Consider the following 23,500-nt stretch of genomic DNA (forward strand, 5'->3'; position numbering starts at 1 on the left):
CCTCATTTGTCTCGCGCTGTTGTCTTTATTTAGTGTGTAACTGTGTGTCTAAGTGAGTGAGATGTTTGTCTGCTGCACTGCTCCACACTCAGGGGTTTCTGTGCTACTGAAGTACACTGCAAACATCGCAGCAACCAAGCAAGCAGCAGCTCCCAGCCATGATTCCTGTTAATGCCTCGCTTTTACAAAAGAAAGCACGTCTGTTTTCCCTCCATCCATTTCATGAGCTGCTCCGTTGAATGCATCAGTGCACAGAACCTGCAGATTCCTGATGAGTAAATGCGCTCAATGTGTATTCTCTGATCCTCTGTAAAGTTTCATGAGTGTGAGCGTCTGTCTCAGCATGGTCTGATGGTTTTAAGCAATCAGATCCACCTTTAAATGAAAGGGGATTCACACAGGCTATTAAGCAGTCGCTTGGCCCTCCCTTTCTGACCAGAAAAGACAGGACACCTGTATGGTTCGTTCTACTTTGTAACCACCAAACTGACACACAATTTTTGTCTAAGGGTGCAGTATATATGAGATTAAATGATAAGACTTGCGAGTCAGACATTATAAATTCTGTTTGTTTCTTGAGCAAGGTAGATATAGGAAAGGTGTGAAATATCAGCAGCTAGGAGCAGCAAGAATGTGCTGCTAGTACTGATCATAAATATTTACCAGTTAGAAATCCAAAATAATCTCTAATAATGCCTATGAGTAAAAGTAAAGAGAATGTGGTTTATGTTCAGCTGTAAACAAAAAAGAAGAAGGGAAACATGCTGGATGTATAGAGTTCACACTGTTTCATAATTCTCACTAAACCAGACAAGGAGGCAGAACAGGTTCACTCATTACAAAAGTTAGAGATTCACACCTGTCTGTTTAAGTAGTTGCACTTCATGTAAATACTACTCTCTAAATAAAGCAAAAGTTATTTGTTAAAGAGCTACTTGCCACTGAAGACCAGCGCAACATGGTTTTTGGCGCCCTTTCCGTCACTGTGTTCCTCTTCTATTGTTGTGTGCTCTGACCATTACACAGATTGCCTCACCTTTTTTTCCGCCTCACCTCATTTTTTTGCCTTTATGTCTCTTGCAACGAAGTGGAAACGTGGAACAGGAACTGTATGCTTTGTGTTCAGTTTTTGGACCTCTATCTTTTTAGATCGTTTAAACCTCAGTGGTATTGTTTATTTTGTTGTTTTGTTCACTTTATGCCCTATTCCCTGCAAACTGCATATTCTACATTCGGATTTATTTCAACTAGACTAAACTGAAAGGAGGTTTTATTTATTTTATTTATATAAATATAAATATAAATATATATATATATATATATATATATATATATATATATATATATATATATATATATATATATATATATATATATAAAAAAAAAAAACAGTAACTTCATTGAAACGGTCATGACCCAGGCAGTTACTAAGCACTGCTGTAAAACTACTAAACACTCCAAGTTGAACATTTCATTCAATCCTGCATCCCTGCAAACACTTCTTGCTCTTTTTTTTTGTCTGTTGATCCTAGTCATCGACTCGGCATTTTGCAGCCTTTTGGGCTAGTTTTATTTGAATATTATCCCCAATACTTATATCTATTTTTTCTTCTTTTTTTTATATAGCTGTTATCAGCAGGAGTATTGAATTTGTATTTGGCTATATTCTACATTGTAGTGAATAGTATGCAGTTTTGATTATCATGTTTAAGCCCAGATTTGAGATTCTTGTCCACATGTACAATATGCTGCAGAGATTGAAAGGGGGTATGTATGACAAAGTGTGATGAAGAAAATGGTTATGGAGCTTCGGTCCTTTGTAACTTCATATCCTTGACACAGACATTTTTCCTCCTGTTTGTTTACAATCTCTCCATCCACCCATCCATACCACTCTCTTCACATTTCTTCCTGTAATGGCCCACCATCCTGTGGGACAGCCTTTGATCCTTTCCCCTTCCCGCTCTTTGACTGGATGTCAACCCTCCTCCCACACAGTCACCACTTCTTACTGTTCCACCACAATGGCTGGACCGTGTCTCGGATTTCCTGTGCCATTCGTTTATCTCAACCCTCCCACAGTCATTATTGTTTCGCCAGTGCTGCATGTAGGCTGTGGCCACGGAGACCAACATGCTGAAGAAGGCCTGCTGTCCACTCCCTCTACCAATCCTGTTAGGGTTAAAAGCATGAAGTGGAAACTGTGGCTAAACCTGATTAAATGTGTGTGTCTCCTGCCATATGGGACTACACCCTCTTCTTTTGGGCCACCATACGGCTTTCTTCAGTGGATCTTGTGGCTCATTAAGCAATGAGCAGGCAATGATGGAGTAGTACATGTCTTGTTTTTCATGGAAGTGGAGGTCATTGTGGTTAGAAATTGTGGTTCGTTTTTGTTTCATTTTACCCAATTTTCTCCCACTTTAGACATCGACACCGATCAGCTAGTTATGTCATATCACCTAATTCCTTCTCTGAGAACTATTCTCATTTAGATTAGTGGCCTTTGATATCTGTGATAATGTAGACTTGTTAAGTGTATCAATATGACTATAATGGCTTAGTAGTTCTAATTCTGTGCTACTGAATCCAGTTTTTAGCCCTTGGAGGTCCCTAAACCAGCGCAGATCAAAACGTGACTCCCCAAATGCTTATTTGCTGTAATTACATAGTTTTGCATCAGTAATTCTTTTCTGCATCTTTAGTTGTTGTCCACTTGGCTGTCTTGGCTATGAGCTCTTTCACCTTTTTTTTCTTTTTTCTCCATGCTGACCCAGTACCCTACTCTTCACTCAGTCAGCTGACTCTCAGTTACAACCATGTCAACTGTTATAATAAAACATTCAATAATGCTTTCCTTACATTGCGGTTATTAGACTTCTGACCTGTTTTTGGTCTTGGTTAAGCGCCTCCAGCTTGGTGGCTTCGTGGGGGCCTCAGCAGATCCTCCCTAATCCTTTAGGCATTAGCAGAATGCCTGATATTCCTCTGTGTAGGGGTAAGACTGCTTGGCAAAACACTTGGACACTCATAGGTAAAAAGCAAAAAATAAAGAAACCCAAGAAACTGAAATTATCATTTCAGTTCATTAAAAACATGTAGGGAATCAAAAAACAGTATATCTTTCCCATACCTTACAGTGTAAAAGCATATCTTTTACCGTATTTTTCAGACTATAAGCCGCTACTTTTTTCCCACGTTTTGAACCCTGCGGCTTAAACAACATAGCAGATAATTTATGGATTTTTCCTGGGTTTTTCCCGGTTTCACAAACTTCAAGCCAAAAAACTGAACCCCATAACATTAGACCAATGAAATTTTCGAACGGAAACGAAAAAACGCACCTCACCTGTGTTCTGAGCTGGACGGCTTCGGGAGAAAAACTTCCACTGGTGTTGATTTTTAAACGCACGACGATGCCAAAAGATAAACACCCGAGAAAAAATAGTTGTGAAAGGAAGGAGGAAGACCGTGAACAATGACTTTCTTGGTCGGCTACTGTTTAGATACAAGCCGTTGTAGCGCGTTGAGTCAGGGTGAAGGGAGAGCTCACTAACTCCAGTTACAACAGAAATCATATAAGCACAGACAGGTTTCCAAAACGCATGCTTTTTTATTTTTCTTGGCAACAGCGTTACGGGTTAGTCAAAGAAACTTTGAAATGAGCATCAGAAAATAATCCTCGCACACATGCAGCAATACCGGAAAAATGCGGCGGCAGGCTATTCCCAAAATACCGCTCTGCTATTAAAGGAGCCACAACATATTTCACCCGTTACACCGTGTAACGGACACTGTCTTTCGGTAAAGCCTGTGAAAAGTTCATTAGTTTCAATGCGGCTTATAGACAGGTGCAGCTTATTTATGTTTAAAATAAAAATCTTTGTAAAATTCAGTGGCTTATATATGGGTGCGCTTTATAGTCCGGAAATTACGGTATTTTCTTTTTTATTTACCCCTCAGAAAACTGGCCATTCACCTTATATACTTGTTACACAATTAAAATATATTTTAGATTTCAGTTAAAAAGTGGTTAAACATAGTACGTACTATAAAAGTTATATTTTTGCGTATTCTAAAAACACAGCAACGTAATATTTATTTAGATTTAATCTCCCTACACCAAGTAACGTGTTCTATTACATTACATAGCAAACAAGTTTAAATTTCACTAATGTTAAAACACTGCAGTTTGTTCTAAAAGTTCTAGTGAGTTTAGGAGTCAATTATTTTGTGCATGGATAAATTTTTCCTTATCCTAAAGTTTGTGAATGTGGGTGTATATTAAACTGTGAGTGTTTCAGAGCTTCCACAGTTTATTGAATGATGAGGCCTTGCTTGGAATGAAAGAACATTGTTATAATAGTCTGCATATGTTTATAGTATAGAAAAATGTAGTAGCGTTGAAAAGGACAGCTATGTGGTTCATACATTTCAGGAGTTAATTGATCATTCAGACGGTCATGAATGTTCTTGTTCAGTGTCTTAGTATGTGTAAGTGTTTGGTGTGTGTGAAACTGGTAGTGTTGTATTTGGCTTTGTCAAATGTATCAAGTGTGTCATTCTTGTAAGTGTTAAGTAACAACCCTGCACCTATTTGTCAGCCTTAGTGGAAATTTGAGTAGGACAGTCCTCAGGACAGGTGCGACATCCTGACAGGTGTATTTCCTTCCACGCCACATGCGTTCTTTACGCTGCTTTTGCAAGGTTGGCATTACAAAAACCATATTGTACAGAGAGCTCTTCTCCTCAATGTTTAAATCTGTCAGCTGTCAAATAGAGCGTTCGAGTGTTCTCTTCAAAGCATAGATGCAGCAGGTGGTGTGATGCCGCTGCCTGTTTTTTGCCACGCACACACTGTGCCAGTCTCTGTACTATGATCCTGCCATCTCCTACCAACTCTTGTGGTTGACACTCGAGAGTTCTGTGGTCAAAAAAGCCTCATTTATCTCCCGTTTACCCCTTTCAAATTCTACCGGATTATTTTACTCAGATTTCACTGAGATTTGAAGTTAAAAGGGGCTACTCCGTCCAACATCTGCTGTCCCTCGGGCGAGCTCTGCCGCCCTTCTATCTTAACCTTTCCAGCTCTTAGAACGACAGAGGGAAGAAGTTAAATGTAGTGAGTTAAAAAAGAGAGAGAGAGAGATATGCTTTCTCCACTTCACGCATGGCTCAGGTAGGCCAGGTGCTTCAGTACAGCAGTCCCACCTGCTGCCTCTTGTCTGAAAAGAATAAAAGAGGACAAAAAGAGTGCTGGCTGAAAAGAGAAACCCAATCTTTGATTAAGGGCAGCGGCAGGCGGGAGTCAACATGGGGCAACAGGCTGGTGAGGCGTGCTCTACACGAGCCAGCTGGGACTGTGTGTGTGTGTGTGTGTGTGTGTGTGTGTGTGTGTGTGTGTGTGTGTGTGTGTGTGAGTGAGAAAAATACAAGGAAACCATTAGATAACATGAAACATTAGGGCTACGATTATGACATAACACTGGACACAATATTTGAGAAATTTCTTCATTTGAGTCAGTATGAGCATTAAAAGTGTACTCACTGAAATGAAAAGTGGTAAAACAATAAAACTAATTATTATTATTATTATTTTTTTAAACACTTATCAGGCACACCTACATTCTGGCCCGTTTCTATGCGGAACATGTCATCTTCCTCTACACCCCATCTATCAATGAAAAGTGACCATGTAATGCTGATAAGTTATCTGTAAACACACCTGCTGTAAACAGAAATGGACAATTAAAGGCAGTTCTTTTCCTTGCATGTACAGACCTGCTGTCCTTGACAGGGTTTTAGGAGACGCCATATTTTATCAGTTGCCATTATATCCTTGGATTTGCATAGGCATTTGCATATGAATGCTAGCTATATTTACTGCTGTTTGTATTAAAAGAAGTTTCGGCATTCCTCTTTATTTATTTAAAGTGTGGAAATCCCCTAGTCCCCTATTTAATCCCAAAGGCACTGGGATCAGACAAGAACTCGGAACCAATGTTAGTATGCATGATTGTGATGACTGTTCTCTTGTTAAAAAATTGAGCAACTGTTTTTTGGCACTTCTGGGTTTCTGTTTCACCTGCCTTTTAAATTGGCGCTGAAGGGTGTCAATTTGATTTGGCTTTTGTTAGGGGACTTCCCGTCTATAAAACCCCAGACAAAGCCGTTGAAGATATTTGAATAAACAAACATAAATTAAGGCTTTGCTTTGAATATTTCTGGGCCTACACACAATAAGATGGGGTCATGCAGAAGGCAAGATTACTTTTGGCTTTATTAGGACGTAAGGAAGTTTTTTCCTTCTCCCCAGTACATGAGTACTGGAATTAAATGTAGTAAAACCAAACTGTGTAGACTAGGCTTGCTTTGATAAACTAATGATAAACTAATGCCTTATAATCATTAGTCTTTAAAGAGGAATTGTAGCTGTTAGATGTTATCATTAAGAACTTTTCTACTAATTTGGCCACCCACTTGGCAAAACTGGGCACTTGGGCGATGTAACACAGTGCTATTTAGCTTAACACTTGACTTGGTCCATTCGATAATGCGCCTTTAGAGTTCTTGCTGTTGAAATTGATTAACCTGTAACTCATTTAGATAATTGAGCCTTTGTAGTTAACATGATTAACACAAGCAGTACGCTTTGGTCAGGCATGAAGGCAGCTAATAGCAATCTAATCAGTCATAAGAAAACTTGAACCAGCCTGCACCAAGAGTCAAGTTCTGATTCTAAAGTATAAATTTTTTATTTTTTTTCCTCATTACCAAAGCAAATGTACTTCATGACTTCGACCTAAGAGCATGTGTAATATTCAAATAATTTTACCTTCCAAGTGCAACTTCTGATAAGACGGAGATACAAGAACTATGCAGTCTTAACAAATAAGAATTTTTTTCTTATTTAAAAGAAAAAAAAAGAAATATTTCTTTCTACATGTAGATTTTTACTTTTGTCTTTATCTACCATCTGGTGTTGCCTTTCTTTAAGTAGATAAAGTCCTACCTCTGGGTAATTATTTTTTCTCCCTCTTTCTCTCTCACTCTGTAAATGCTATATAAGTGAATCATTAGTAAAAGTGGAGGCTCTGGCAGAGCCGGATTCTTCCAGTCTGACTGCTGACTGTGCCAGAAAGCTGAGGGAGATTATGGAGCTGTTGCAACTCAGCATGTTGATGTTTCTTGTTGATTCAGTCTATACAGTGATGTTCATAGCTCTGCTTTAGTGCTGTCAGTTTTACATAATCCCAGTTTTCACGATTTTGCTCGTCATCCTTTCTCACCTCTACTCTAATGCTCTCTCAACTGGCTTCGACTATTTTAGGAAGTCACTTTGGCAAAAAATATTCATATTTGAAGATACTGCAAACAATATTTCCTAATGTTGTCATGTGCTACATGAACATATTGACTGAAAAAACTAAAGAATAAGTGCATTAAAATTATTATTATTTTTTTAACCATATCAGAATATACTTATTATCCTAAAATAACAGATTTGGCAGATACAACCATAGAATTTGCAACCGAGTTCTGCTGGTCTGTAAATATTGGAACAATATAGTAAGAAGCCATAAGTTCAGAGAGGGAAAACTAGTACAGTATTCTCTGTTAATGTATATACTTTTGGAAACACTGATACCTGCTGATGTTTAGAAAAATGTATTATGAAGTAAATCTATCACTATCTCTGTTATATTGTCATATCCCAATCTGTACTTATTCCAATATCAACATCTTTAAACTCCTGGAAGCTTTATGTTTTAGCCTAATGTACAACCCCATTAAACCTGCATGCATGCTGGTGTTTGTACAGTATCAACTTGATTGTACAAAGTAGGAATAATTAAACTTAATTAAAGGGTGTTTGTTCCCAGTCATTCAAATTCTGATCAAGTTGGCATTAAAAATTATTTATATACAATATTCATGTTTAAGGCAGAAACTAAAATGGCAAGTTACTTCTCACTGTTTTTTTTTATTTTCTTCTCCTCACTGTATTGGTCAGAGTGGCAAGGCAAACTGGGAGTCTGGAATAAAAGGATATTAAAGATGGTATTAGAGTACTGGGTTACACCTGTGCAGTGTTTGGTTTGGTCTTCTCAGTGAATTTAATCTTTCTAGATTATTTGTTCTAACCTATTTTAAGTTTGCTATTATACAAACAAATAGCATATTATATACTATGGAAAGGACTACAAAGATTGTTTTCTGTTAACAGATTTTGTTAACTAAAAATATAAGTTTAAGATTATTAATTGGCTCATACATGACCGTTTTATTGCTCTAGTTCCTAAAAAGTTTTTGTTGTTTCATTTCATCCTTAGGGCCAGGTACCAGTGTTCCACCTGTTTATGGCCTAGATGTGACAAATTTGTCCCTTTGGGAACAAACGGTCCTCACTCCTGCCCTAGACATTCTGGATAGCCTGTGCAAGGTGGATTTTCTATTGTCATCAAATGATACAAGACCATTATCCTTAACAACCCGAAATTGTGGAGGCAAAAGATACCTGAAAGATATTTGGAGGCAGCTTGTAGCCTCTAGACATCCATTCATATTATTGAGACTATAGGCTGTGTGTATGTGACTGAGTTAATCATACAATTATGTATTTATTCTTTTAATGCAGCACTTGAGATTTAGATTTAGATAAGTCAATTGTATATGGTTGTCAGCTCATAGAATTTCTAGCTTAAATTGTTGTTCCAATTATAAAGCATCCACACGGGGCATTTGAACTTCTTGGCTTTGTGTTCATTTGTCCAGGGAGAGCATCCATCTTTTGAGCCAATCAAAACTGAGGGGGAGGGACTACGGAACAAGCGGAGCCACCACACATGTGAACTGTGTGATAAAGTTATCATTGGCGACCTGGAGTGGACAGGTGAGCACTTTTACTTCCTACAGGGACTGCAGAAACAAAGATCCAAAACATTTAGAAATCGAAAAGAATCCAAAATGATGAGCTTGAAAGAACACAACAACATTCATTTGTTAAATGTTGATTAGTTTATTATTATTTAGGATCATTATTGTTGAGAAGAAAAAAAAACCACAAAAAAGGAATTAATTAACCCCTTTTGTAATTTGGTTTCATCCAGTATTAGCTAGAGAACCAAAAGAAACAATTATACACTAAAGAAATGTTGATCCAGTAAACTTTAAACATAGTTTACTTAATAATAAAGATGTAAGTCATAAGTATGTTTTATGGTCATCAGGAATTTCTCCAGCCTTCTACATTAGAAGTCTCAAATTGAAATGTTCCCTTTACGCTGGTTAATATGCTTAAAGGCAATGATCCACTATTGTTCAGAATGTCGTTTATCTTGTCTTTCAGCTCATCTGAAGTCTAAAAGTCACTTGCATCATGTCCGGAAGAAGCGGAGGGCAGAGGAGGCCTCAGAGCATCAGCATGATGTTGGGGCTGAACACCCATCCATGGCAAAGTGTCAGAGACAGGCAGGTTCCTCTCTTCACTCACCAGGCTCTGAATCAGGCGTGCTCGAAGCAGGAACACACAGGAACAGTGATAAGCAAAGACGGATATCTGAGGAGTGGTAACCTGCATGAAAAACTAATTTTACACCTCGTGCCTTAAAGCGATTCCTCAAGAGTGTGTTATACCCATGTGGAAAAGAGTGGCCTTGAAATCTGCACAGATTTTTTACAAATGTTATTTTCTATGATTGAACCACACCGTTGCAGTCATGATGTTGGATTAATACAATATCCACATTGCTCAAAGTGAAGCCTCTACTAGACAAGTTCTAATGGAAATTATTGTTGGATGGAGAGAAAAAAACTGTCTGGGTCTATACAGAAATCTTCATATTTGTTTGTATTGAGCCTTGGGTGTCATTTAATTTTGCACAAATGCTTGGAACTGCTGTGAAGTTCAGTTTGACTATATAATTCATCCACATACTGTATAAGAATCATATGATATTTAATTAATGCGATTTTCTATTTTATTCCTATTATTTGCCTGTGTGTTATTGTGTGTTTTTATCTGTATGCTTGGCTCTGGGTGTGTTGCTCTTGGAGACCTATATGCTTGCCATCTCTCTAGGCATGTTTGTGTTTCACAGGCTTGGAGTGGTATGAAAGGTACTGTTTGGGGGGTCAGCTACATTTCCTCTGAAATGATAATGTGCTAATTTAGAAAGGCTGGGGCATAGTCGGGAGTAAAAGGTCAGTAGGTCCGGCTGAGTAAAAATAAACGGCCCCTTTTATCTTTACATGGGTCTGTGGCAAAAGAGACTAGTGATCTATTCATTCTATATCTTTTTAAAAGCTATTTTTCTGTTGTATCTTTTTGTGATTAACATAACTGGTTTGTACCGGTGATTAAAACATCAACATTTATTCAACAAACATTCTGTGTGGATTAAATTTGCCATTCTCATTTTATACTTTTAAATCAGAATTTGCGTTATAAAAAGCATGTGGTTGGTTAGAACGTTGTACCAAAAAGGCTATGCACAAGAGCAGGCCAGGAAATGAGTGCTTTAGTCTTGTTAGCTGGCTACACAGGGCGTGAAAGTGGAGCAGGTTGTTGCGTTTATTTCAGGAACGCTTCTTGGAAGAGAGGTGTGTGTGTGTGTGTGTTAGGGTCATGCACCCACAGACACACACTGACACTGAGATGTTTGACACGTGATGCAGCCAGTCCCAGTCATTATGTATCTGCCTATTCCTCTTATAGTGTTTCTCTCTCTCTCTGTGGATTGAGAATAGAATTTAATGTACAATTTGTTCATGTACAATTCTTAGTCACCGTAGGGCAACATTGACATTGTCCATCAGTGGGAAAGAAACACCATAGGGCCACTGCTGACCGGATGTGACTTGGGTGGTGGATCATTCTTTGCAGAGGAGTATCATACACACATCTTTGTTGCTGGAATTTTTAAACAACTTAATGGAAAATCTTTAGCCAAAATGCTTCTGTTGTCAGACACTGACATTGACATTAAAATCTCATCTTCAGTAATGCATGTGGTAAATGAGTCATTTAAATAATTATCAATTTAAATTCATTTCTGATTTAAGTTAGAAGCGTTACTGTGATTAGTATTAATCACAGTAAAACAAATGTTAGATTTATCAGCACTGAGCAAGTTTAGCAACACTTTAATTGGTGAAGCATACTGGAGTTTTGATAATGATGATGATGATGATGATAATGATAATAATAATAAAAAACCAACTACCACCACCTATATTATTCTTATTATTAATATTATTATTATTATCATTATTATCAAAACTCCAGTATGCTCCACACATACATTTGGATGTTTCAAATTTTTTGTGCTCAGAAAATGTTATCTATTTTTTTCTAAAATGTTTTTAGCATCTTGACTGTTGTTTCTAGCACAATAAAGGTTCTATATGGCTAAATCTATGTTGACCTCTAACCATCACACCCATATGTGGTTGTTCCTCGAAAATGAGTATGAGTATGAAGTATGAAGCAAAACAGATGACTTTATATACTGTAGTATTACATTTTCCCATCATTCAAATGGTCCTCATCTAGTATGACTTTGTATGACAAAATATTAATGTTCCAGCATTCTGAGCTAAAAATTAATCTACCAATTGAAATTAATGACATTATTTTGTGTACTTCTGTGTTCTATGCTTAATTTAAGATAAACATATTGTATTGAATTTTGTTTATATTTGTCCAAAGCTTGATTATAACTGTTGAATTAAATAGTTTGATGGTTCAGTTTTTAGCTTTATAATATGATCCTATAAGATTCTGTAGTATAACATTACCAGAGATATGTGTGTCATATGTAATTGAATGCACATGAGGTGTTTAGGTTTACGTATTGCATTATAATAGCTCTGTGCTTATTCCCTTGAGATTTAGGATCTAGGCTTCCATAAAAATCTGCTGTACACACATATATGACTAATAGACAAGAAATTCAATAATCTATTACAGCAGAAAGCAGTAATTGCTCAGAGTAACCCTGGAAAACGTCATTTTATTTGATGTCCAGCCAAACACTCAGCACTTAGATAATTACATATTGGTTTGTCTGATGACTAATAGGAAGGTTAATCACTTTAATTACATGACAAAAACAACAAATACTTTTAACAAACTGGTGGACTTTTTTTCAGCCTGAAATATTTATTCTCTATCTGCAGTATGTAAGGACTTTGTAAAGCATGCACTGGTTTTAGACTCTGCTGTAAAATCTGCAGATAATCCTAATCCAGTTAGACAAAACAGATGGCCATCTGGAGCTGGTGACGTGAACAAGGCTAATAAACATAAAATGACCACAAACCTCCTACCAGAGACAGACAAATATTATTCAACCACGGGCAAACATTAGTACATCTTTTATATACAGACTTGCTTCATAACTAAAAAGAAAAGTAGACACAATATGCCTGATAAAGGACTTTAGAAGTGTCTCTGAATGTAAAACAGAGACAAGTAAACAGTAAAACTGGACGAAATGGACATATAATGGTAAAGTAAAGTGTTACTCATGCTGATGTTCTAAACTTTATTGATGAATTGATTGCTTTATTTTAACACACTGTTTTCATGCTTGATTAACTTTTGTGATTTGTTGCCTTTTTGCTTTTAGCCTTCCATCTTTTCACTTTCTTGCATGCCTCTCAGGCACTTACTTTGCCTTTTGTTTTGACAAAAGACAAAACTAATCAGAAGAGTTCATTTTAATTCGAATTCATATTTCACTACAGAACAGTTGATTCTCGAATCTGATTGGTTACAATGGGGTAATTAGTTTGCTGTAACAGCAGCTCTGACAGTTATAAGGTGATATCATTGACAGTCCACACAAACATATATGAAAAATGCATCTTGTCATTGATCATTCTGTGGGTTTTTTTGGGAAACATTTATTTTTTATTATAGTATTTTTTATATTTCGAATAGGACATCAGTTAAAGCTGTATCTGTAGGTTTTTCATTCATAGACAAGATTTCAGGATTTTATTTTCCAGATTTTATTAACTTTCAGTCACTTGAAAAGGGTAAGTGAAACTGTTTATAGCTACTATAATGCATATGAAAACTTGTTTCCTAGGCAGCATCAAATGCAACTATAAACTGATAAAAATACATAAAAATAAATAAATAAAGAAAATAAATAAAAAAATTATATTATTCTTTAATAATTGTTCTTGAAAAATAGAATAACATTTAACTGCCAGTACCTTGTTTGCCAGCATCACACCACCCTGGTGTTGATTATTTCCCCCTAATATCATGCCCTATTATGTTGTATTCCTCATTCACTAAACTGCTAAAATAAGGACTTGTATAAAGCTAATGACTGATAAAATAAAACAGGAACAGTCTACACAGTTGGTTCAGGCAAAGAAGCATAAATAATAAGAAAAAAAAAAATCAATGTTTGTTACTTATTCATGTTACTCATGAGTCAGTGAAATGTTTTCATCTACTTGACTCCTCTCGAACTTTATCTGTGAACTCTTAGCCATGAAGGTTGCCATAGTTATCTGTCTGCCTTCACAATCCCAAGGCTAGAATTTGAGACATTCTTTAGTCTGCAAAACTTCAAAAGTGGTGAAATTCCAGGCATACACACACATGTTTAGTCTGGTCTGACGGTTTGTACTTTTCAAAATGTTTTGGGTTTGAGAGTTGCATAGAACAGAGCAGGGCTGAGGCGGCTCTTTTCCCAGCATCAGTGATTTAGATTAGTGAGAGTAGACTGTGTTTGGAGGCTCTGGCAGTGTTGATGCTGAGAGATGATTGACGGTATAACTCGGTATCAGACATGCAGCGAGTTGAAATCATTGTTTTCTCTTTTGTATCTTTCTTCCTGAATGTAGTCATACAATATATATAGTGTTCACTCATACACCATTCCTCCTCCACATCAAGATGCGCATAAGCACTTCATCAGCACCAGTGCTGAGAAATGGATTGTGTAGGCTTTGATTTCCACACCCAGTCCTTTTCCTTTTAGTGTGTGTGTGTGCTTGTGTAAGTGTATAGCAGGAAGATAGAGAGTGTTTGGCAGGGCGACAGGGTGATGTGTTTCCTCAGTTGGCTGCCAGCCTGCCTGCTCCTCTCCATGGCCCTGGGTGAACTCTGAAGTTTAATCACCATCATAATAAATATGTTGTTCTTACTTGCCCTGCCTGTAATTCTGCTCACACATCACTGCATGGAACATCAGTCATGGGTCAATAAGGACTTTCTGTTACCTCAATATTGACTGATATTTTAAATGTCAATATTTTCACATTTCTAAATTCGATGAGTACATTGTACATGAGTCAATACGTCAAAGAATACTTCAGGAGGTGTCATACAAATACAAATACAAAACATGGGGCTTTGTCTAGTAGTTTCTTTTTGGTTGTTTTGCTCCTCCATACTCTAATGAACAAAAATAAAGCGCACCAAAGATAGAATATATTGTACATATATCGTTGTAATTGTTATATAGTAATCCTCTGTTTATCGCGGTGGTTACGTTCCAAAATCGCCCGCGATAAACAAAAAACGCAATAAACGGACGCCACCCCAAAAATGCTATTTTATGTATACAGAACTGCTACTGTATTAACATTTTACTTTACTTTTATAATTAATAATTCTTTTTTTTATTAATAAATTTCATTATTTCAACATAAAACGCCACAAAAACAATTCCCTACAAGTTTTTTTTGTCTATTGTGCTATCCACGAGAGACCGGGAAAAAGAGATAAACAAATTAGTTATGTGGCAAATGCAATTCCGTGATAAATTGGTGGCGCGAGATTCGAACCGCTGGTAAAGTGGGGGATTACTGTACTTGTGTTTGTATGCAAAGCTCTGCAAAAATGATCTTAGAGACAGCCATCGTTGGCTCAAGTTGCAGTGACTGACAGGGGGGACTAGCCATGGAAACACTGGTATTTGTAGTTGCAAGTTACCACAAATGCTATCTTGCACCACATGGGTCATGTTCAAACTCATGGACTGTTTTTGTGTTGTTTAGTTTTTTTAAGAAAAGAATAAAAACCTGTGCTTTTTAAATAACAAAACGGAATTTTTCTTTTTAGATTTTGTTCCGTTAGAGCATATATGTGGGTGTGTGTCTATGTTGACTATAATTAGCTGAATGCCATTAGCTGCTATAATTAGGTAATTCACTTACTGTATATTGTGCCTTTTATAAATTATTATTCTAATCATTGAACAGTTAAAATTGTTCTTTTCCCAATTTACTAACTGTAAACTAAACACAACAACAAATTTATATATATATATATATATATATATATATATATATATATATATATATATATATATATATATATATATATACATACACACACACACACACACACAGTGGTCTGAAAATGTTCATATATATATATATATATATATATATATATATATATATATATATATATAATACACAAACAATATACAAACTTGATTACAAAAGTTGGGACACTGTACAAATTGTGAATAAAAAAACTTATATTTGATTCACAATAGAATATAAATAACATATCAAATGTTAAAAGTGAGACATTTTGAAATGTCATGCCAAATATTGGCTCATTTTGGATTTCATGAGAGCTATACATTCCAAAAAAGTTGGGACAGGTAGCAATAAGAGGCCGAAAAAGTTAAATGTACATATCAGGAACAGCTGGAGGACCAATTTGCAACTTATTAGGTCAATTGGCAACATGATTGGGTATAAAAAGAGCCTCTCAAAGTGGCAGTGTCTCTCAGAAGTCAAGATGGGCAGAGGATCATCAATTCCCCCTGTGCTGCGGCGAAAGAATTTGAAGTTATCATTATCTACAGTGCATAATATCATCCAAAGATTTAGAGAATCTGGAACAATCTCTGTGCGTAAGGGTCAAGGCCGGAGAACCATCCTGGATGCCTATGATCTTCGGGCCCTTAGACGGCACTGCATCACATATAGGAATGCTACTTTAATGGAAATCACAACATGGGTTTAGGAATACTTCCAGAAAACATTGTCGGAACACAATCGACCGTTGCCGGCTAAAACTCTATAGGTCAAAAAAGAAGCCATATCTAAACATGATCCAGAAGCACAGGCATTTTCTCTGGGCCAAGGCTCATTTAAAATGGACTGTGGCAAAGTGGAAAACTGTTCTGTGGTCAGACGAATCAAAATTTGAAGTTCTTTTTGGAGAACTGGGATGCCATGTCATCCGGACTAAAGAGGATAAGGACAATCCAAGTTGTTATCAGCGCTCAGTTCAGAAGCCTGCATCTCTGATGGTATGGGGTTGCATGAGTGCATGTGGCATGGGCAGCTTACACATCTGTAAAGGCACCATCAATGCTGAAAGGTATATCCAAGTTCTAGAACAACATATGCTCTCATCCAGACGTCGTCTCTTTCAGGGAAGACCCTGCATTTTCCAACATGACAATGCCAGACCACATACTGCATCAATTACATCATGGCTGCGTAGAAGAAGGATCCGGGTACTGAAATGGCCAGCCTGCAGTCCAGATCTTTCACCCATAGAAAACATTTGGCGCATCATAAAGCGGAAGATGCGACAAAGAAGACCTAAGACAGTTGAGCAACTAGAAGCCTGTATTAGACAAGAATGGGACGACATTCCTATTCCTAAACTTGAGCAACATGTCTTCTCAGTCCCCAGATGTTTGCAGACTGTTATAAAAAGAAGAGGAGATGCCACACAGTGGTAAACATGGACTTGTCACAAATTTTTTGAGATGTGTTGATACCATGAAATTTAAAATCAACTTATTTTTCCCTGTAAATTATAAATGTTCTCAGTTTAAACATTCGATATGTCATCTATGTTGTATTCTGAATAAAATATTAAAATTTGAAACTTCCACATCATTGCATTCTGTTTTTATTCACAATTTGTACAGTGTCCCAACATTTTTGGAATTGGGTTTGTATATACACACACACACACACAATTATATATATATATAGAAAAAAAACTGTAAACTAAACACACTTTACAAACTGTAAACTGAACACACAACAAATAATTCATATTATATACAGTGGTGGGAAAAAGTGTTTGCCCCTTTCTGATTTCACACTTTAAAGTTTCAGATCATTAAACTAATTTAAATATTAGTAAATGTTAACACAAATGAACACAACATGCAGTTTTTAAATAAAGGTTTTTATTATTGAGGGAAAACAAAATCCAAAACTACATGGCCCTGTGTGGTGTTCATGACGCCACCATAAAAAAGAGACTGGGCAAAAATGGTCTGCATGGCAGAGTTCCAAGACGAAAACAGCTGCTAATCAAAAAGAACATAAATGCTTGTCTCAGTTTTGCCTCCAAGACTTTTGTGAAAATACTCTGTGGACTGACAAGTCAAAAGTTGGTGTGTGTGTCCCATTACGTCTGACGTAAAAGTAACAGTGTGATGGTCTGGGGCTGTTTTGCTGCTTCAGGACCTGGAAGACTTGCTCTGATTAATGGAACCATGAATTCTGCTGTTTACCAAAATATCCTGAAGGCGAATGTCTGGTCATCTGTTATTGACCTCAAGCTAAAGCGAATTTTGGTTCTGTAGCAGGACAATGATCCAAAACACACCAGCAAGTCCACCTCTGAATGGCTGAAGGAAAAAAAAAAGACTTTGGAGTGGCCTAGTCAACGTCCTGACCTGAATCCTATTGAGATGCTGTGGCATGACCTTAAAAAGGTGGTTCATGCTCAAAAACCCTCCAGTGTGGCTGAATTACAACAATTCTGCATAGATGAGTGGACCAAAATTCCTCCACAGCGCTGTAACAGACTCATTACAAGTTATCGCAAACGCTTGATTGCAGTTGTTGCTGCTAAGGGTGGACCAACTAGTTATTAGGCTTAGGGGGCAAACACTTTTTCACACAGGGCCATGTAGATTTGGATTTTTTTTTCCCTCACTAATAAAAATCTTTATTTAAAAACTGCATGTTGTGTTTAATTGTGTTAATTATATTACTAATATTTAAATTAGTTTGATGATCTGAAACATTAAAGTGTGACAAACATGCAAAAAAAATAAGAAATCAGGAATCAATTTTTCACACACTGTATATAATATGAATTTGTTGTTGTGTGTTTAGTTTACAGTTTGTAAATTGGATTTATATATATATATTATATATATAACACACACACACACACACACACACACACACACACACACACACTCACGAGTTGTTTTAACTCATTTGTATTGTCCTAACATAGCAAAAGCTGATAGCTCACACAACAAAACATCGTCTAACATTCCACATACAAGCAGGCGGCTGATTTGATAAAAGCTCGGTTCAGCCATAAAAAAACAACTTTTAACGAGCTTCAGATATGTAAACGGTGTGTCTGAATTCAGTGTCGCTCGGGAGCAGAGTGTTCTTTTCCTCTGTCTGTATGCGTTTTCGTTCTCACAACTTCCATTTTTTTCTCTCTTTTTTGTTCTTAAACAAGGTCAGGGTTTTGATAGTCTGCAGCATCATGTTCTTACAATTTTTAAATGCTCACAATTTAAAAAGACTCACTGTACTCTTTGTGGGAAAAAAGCAAGGCCACTGCATCAGCAAACAGCTGAGAGCAGATACCCTGCAAACCACCTTCTTGTTCTTTCTGTATCTATCGTTCTTCTTTGCAGCATCTTTCTGTAGTGACTGATCACTAGTTTTCTTCAGCAGTGGAACAGTACATGCAGACTTTTCCCTAGAACCTAGAATTCAGGTCTAGTTATTCTTTTCCATTATTTTTTTATTCATTACATTTGTAGTGAATCTGTGATTAATGCAGAGCAGAATTGATGAACTTAACCATGTGCATTGAAAAGACAGAAAATAATTATTAAGACTAGGAGTCTATACAGGCTATTGATACATTACTGTTAGCAAGGTTATTTAAATAAGCTTTAAATATAACGTAACTTGTTGAAAATTATAAAGGGTAACATTGTATGACTGATTTTCTATTATACAATCACATATAACAATATAATTATTCATTTATAAATCATTTTGTATTTACTCAATTATATACATGGGCTACTCACCCTTCACACTTTTATTTCCCATTTGCTCTATCATAGATTTTGTGGATTTTGCTAAACATATTTATATTGACATATTTTCTAATGATGATGTGCATATTTAGATTTCTGCTCACTGAGGTTGTAAAGAGTGATGGAGTTATCATAGCTTTTTTGTAATTGTTTTAAAGCAGTCTTGTCATTCTTTGACCACTTATCAACAAGCAGTGTCCACATGCTGCTTATTGGATTTTTCCCCCAGAGAGACTGCTGTGTAGAAAAATCATATATATAATGCCTGATGTTTTAGTTAATGAATATTAGCTAGTGTTGTTATTGTATAGTAGAGAGTGCACAGTGGGATATAGTAAATTGACAGCATATTTGGGTTTATTATGTTTTCCATGTTGGTTTCATGAGGCTCTATACTGTAAAAACATTTGGCTCTGCAACTACTGGCCTCTAAATCTTAACTGTTATAGCTTATAGTTAGTAATAAGTGTCCCAGCATATAAAAAGTTGATATTGATAATTGAAAGAAATTTAATTCTTTACAAGTAGTACTAAAAAATGTTATACAATAGTAGAAATACTGACATACCCATTGCATGTCTAACAGCATTGGAATAAATGTGTGTTTCTTCAAATGAGAAACACATCCGGAAATGGTTTTGTTTGCAAACTGGCCTTTAGTTTACATACATCGATGCTCTGTGGCGGTATCACACTGTGCTCTGTTTGATTTCTCTAATCCTTTATCGGGCTGGCTCTGATTACAGCCACAGAGCAACGGTTAACTGGTTTCCCAGGAACCACCACACCCTCTGAGTGCGTGTGGCTGTAAATTTGTATTTATAATAGTTCTGTCTTGTAGGTCATTATGTTGTCTAGTAAACCATTCTTCAAACCAATTTTCAAACACTTCTATGCAAAACATGTTCAGTGAAAGAATGGCAGTAAAATGAGAAGAAAAGAGCAACGGTCTCTATGACCTCTTTGTTAGTCATGAATAAGACATTGTACTATTTTTGTACAAAGTATAGAATAAAAAGGTGAGGAATAACCACACCTGTAGTATGTAATAATCATCTGGCTCAGCTTTTATTGTGCATGCCATCTTTTGCCAAAATACACTATATGGACCAAAGTTTGTGGACACCTGGTTCATGTGTTTTTTAAACATCCCATTTCACATTTAATCCCGATATGCTGTTATTATATATCCTAAATTGTTTGGGAAGATGTTTTACTAAATCTTGGCATGTGCTTGTGGAGATTTGTGCTCCTTCAGCAACAAGGACATTAGTAAAGTCAGGTACTGATGTAGGGTGAGGAGGCCTTGAGTGCAGTCTGTGTTCCAAATCATCCTAAAGATGCCATTAGGGTTGTGGTCAGAGTTCTATAGCGGACCACTGAAGATCTTTCACTTCATCCTATGTAACACTTATCTTCATGGAGCTAGAATTGGTTTAGGTCTCCTAGTCAAAGTAAGAGGAAAATGTATTGCTACTGCATCTGTATATGCAATACAATTGCATGCCTCGAAAATTGGGGTAACAGTTTGGGAAGAGCTACGTATGGCTGTAAAAATCAGGTGCCCCAGTACTTTTCTCAATATAGTTCAACTCGGCTATGGTATAAATTATGTTGCATACACATTGGGTTTGTGTATTTGTCTGTGTATTGTGTATTAAAACCCATAGTAAACCAAATTCACTTTATTGAATATAGTAATTTATTTCCCTGGTGTTTATTAAGCTGTAGTATTAATTTAATATAATTGATATACAAAATACACTTCTTTCATTATTACAGTTACTTTTATCAGATTAATTTGTGTTACACTGAAGCTTAAAAATGTCTATTGAAACAACTCTAAAATCTTAAGTATATTCTCAATTCATCTGCTATTTTGAACTTTTTACTTACCACTCTAAGTATTTTTTCTTCTTTCCACTCTTTGTTCTTCACTCTATTCATTTTGATTGTTCTATTAGAACCAACATCCGTTTTGTTCCATTTGTGTCTTGTAGATTATCTCTTGTTTCCTCTAGGCTGACATCATGATGATTCCGCTCCTTAAAAGCTAATGAGTGACATGACAAAGTATGCAGAAAAGTGCTGAGAAATAGAAAACATTTGACTTATAACTAATCATTATAACAAGTAGTATATATTTTAGCATGTTCTAGTCTGTGTGTAGTGAAATCTGTTAACTAACATGCCGTTGTTCATGAAATGTTTTGGTTAGTTTAAAATATTTGCACTGATAATCATTTTCATTTAATCTTTTCCTATTTTAGTGTCCAGACTTGGTTATGTTAATGTAATGCTGTCAGAATGAATTCTACTGGTTTCCTGTTATACCTATTTTCCTGATTCTGATTGGTCAGAAGGTGCTATTAAGACTTTTTGCAGAACCACGGCTACGACTGTAGTTCTGGCTATATGTTAAATCACAGGTGTAATTATAAGGTGTTCATTGTAATACAGTATCATGCATGTCGTAACTAATTTTCTTAGCAGGCACACCACATGATTTAATCGTAATAACAAATGTAAACATATCCCTGATGTGGTGAAGCTTTCTGTAAATATCTGGTTATTTCAATATATGCAATTGGGTTTCTCATGTATGTGATTTGTAGCAGAGCAGTGCATGAATGTAAAACTTTGTTCTCTTCTGCATGAAAGTCTTTAGGAAAGTGTATTGTAATTTCTCCTTAACATGACAAGATGTCAGTTTTCGTTTTGTTAGCTATTAAGGTGATTGAACCATGTTGTGTTTTTACCTTCTGCCACTACAGTTAGTGGCAAACTTGCCTTCTTTGGTCTACAGTTGAAAAAAATTAGCTTAATTTTTCACGAAGCCTTATTTTAACAAAAAATGCCATGTTCATTTAGTGGTGTAATACTATTTAATCCATACAATGGTGGTCTATGTCAGAAGCCTTAAAATTCAGCATTTTCCTCTATATGCTCTATAAGTAATAATCTGAGGCTTATGGTTAATTTCTTTACTGAGCTTTTACTGAGAACTTTCAAAAATTCTTGTTTATTCTATCTGTTGCACTTGCAAATTTAAGGTTAATTCCTGCTTAAATGCATTTACATTACTAAATCTGTTCATTCATCAAAAATATTTGGAATGTGAATTTTAAAGGTATGTCAAATCCCCAATCTCTAAGGATAAAAATCTCCCAAGAGAGCAGTTAAGTTGATTTCTTAATACAGCTGGCACAAACACACACTAGAGCTAATATCTTAGGAGAGGCTGATCTGGCTTCATGCCTGATGTGTATGAGCAAATGCGTGGGGAGGAAAAAAGGCCCATGTTATGCCCATGATTATGAATGACAGTATACTAAAGTGCCAGCTGTTGAACTGTGTATAAGTCTACTGTATGCATGTGTATTTGGTACATGGTTTGTTTTGCATTGTATACAAAGCTTTCTCTGTGTGTGGGTGTGTGTGTGTGTGTGTGTGTGTGGGGCAGAGATTGTTACAGCTTTGCAGATTTCCGGTGCGATTACGAAATGTGTAGGTCTATCTGTTTTCTTCCCTGTTCTTCTGCTCTTCCTTTCTAACTTCCTGTTTTCCCAGTGTCCCACTGTTTCTACAGACAGGAAGTGGAGACGCAGGCAGCCACTCAGCTGTACGGAAGCACCACTACAAATAGTCAAAGAGCTGTAACCTTCAGATTACCTGCAACAAAGAAGACTTTATGCAAAGCTGAACTTGTGTGGCATAGAAGTACCACCATGAGGCACAAGCACATTAAAAGACAACACACTGGTGTAACGGATGAAGGTGAAACATCAGCATTGTAAAAAAAAAAAAAAAAGAATGATATATCCTGATTGTTTAATGAAGTGCAATTGTGTAAACTGTTTGTTTGCTAACTTTAGGACAGCCGCACTGGATCTGTTCTGTCGTAACTCGTGAGCATCAGGTTTCACAATTACCTCGCTCGCCACATAGTGATGGATTAAATTAAAACTTTGAGAACAAACACTAAGTCTAAAAGCAGCAAATAACAGCAACAGTAAATGATTACATTTTTAGTCACTGTTGTGGATTTAAGGGAATGCTTATGCATTTGTACACCAAAGACTGTTAGCTTACTTATTTTCTCCGTTCTATTATCTTTTTATACTATTCATCTACTACAACAAAACTTATGTTTTTAAACGTTACTTACTGCATTCAATAATTGAATTTTGAATTGATGCATATATAATTTTATTATTATATTATATATATATATAATATAAATTATTTATATATTCTAGATGCCTATTTTTTCACAACTAAAGAAAATGTCTGTGTTTTTTAAAAAAAATTGTCAAAACAATGTATTATATTTTATATTGATTTAAGCATGATTGTCAACTTGCCATCTTCAATTATCATTAAAAATGATACAAATATTG

At 36.2% G+C, this 23,500-nt stretch overlaps 1 protein-coding gene across 1 annotated transcript in view; it reads left to right on the plus strand.

The window, feature by feature from the left end:
• The window catches only part of trit1 (tRNA isopentenyltransferase 1), a 39,223-nt gene extending 28,837 nt beyond the window's left edge, over positions 1-10,386 (plus strand). The window contains exons 9-11 of the mRNA XM_046834887.1: positions 8,334-8,443; positions 8,776-8,893; positions 9,350-10,386. Coding sequence (XP_046690843.1) covers positions 8,334-8,443; positions 8,776-8,893; positions 9,350-9,573 — 452 coding nt within the window. The 3' untranslated portion in view covers positions 9,574-10,386. The remainder of the gene's footprint in view (positions 1-8,333; positions 8,444-8,775; positions 8,894-9,349) is intronic.
• The last annotated feature ends 13,114 nt before the right edge of the window (positions 10,387-23,500 follow it).

The sequence above is a fragment of the Silurus meridionalis genome, chromosome 22, assembly GCF_014805685.1.
Source record: "Silurus meridionalis isolate SWU-2019-XX chromosome 22, ASM1480568v1, whole genome shotgun sequence".
In the NCBI taxonomy this organism is placed as follows: Eukaryota; Metazoa; Chordata; class Actinopteri; order Siluriformes; family Siluridae; genus Silurus; species Silurus meridionalis.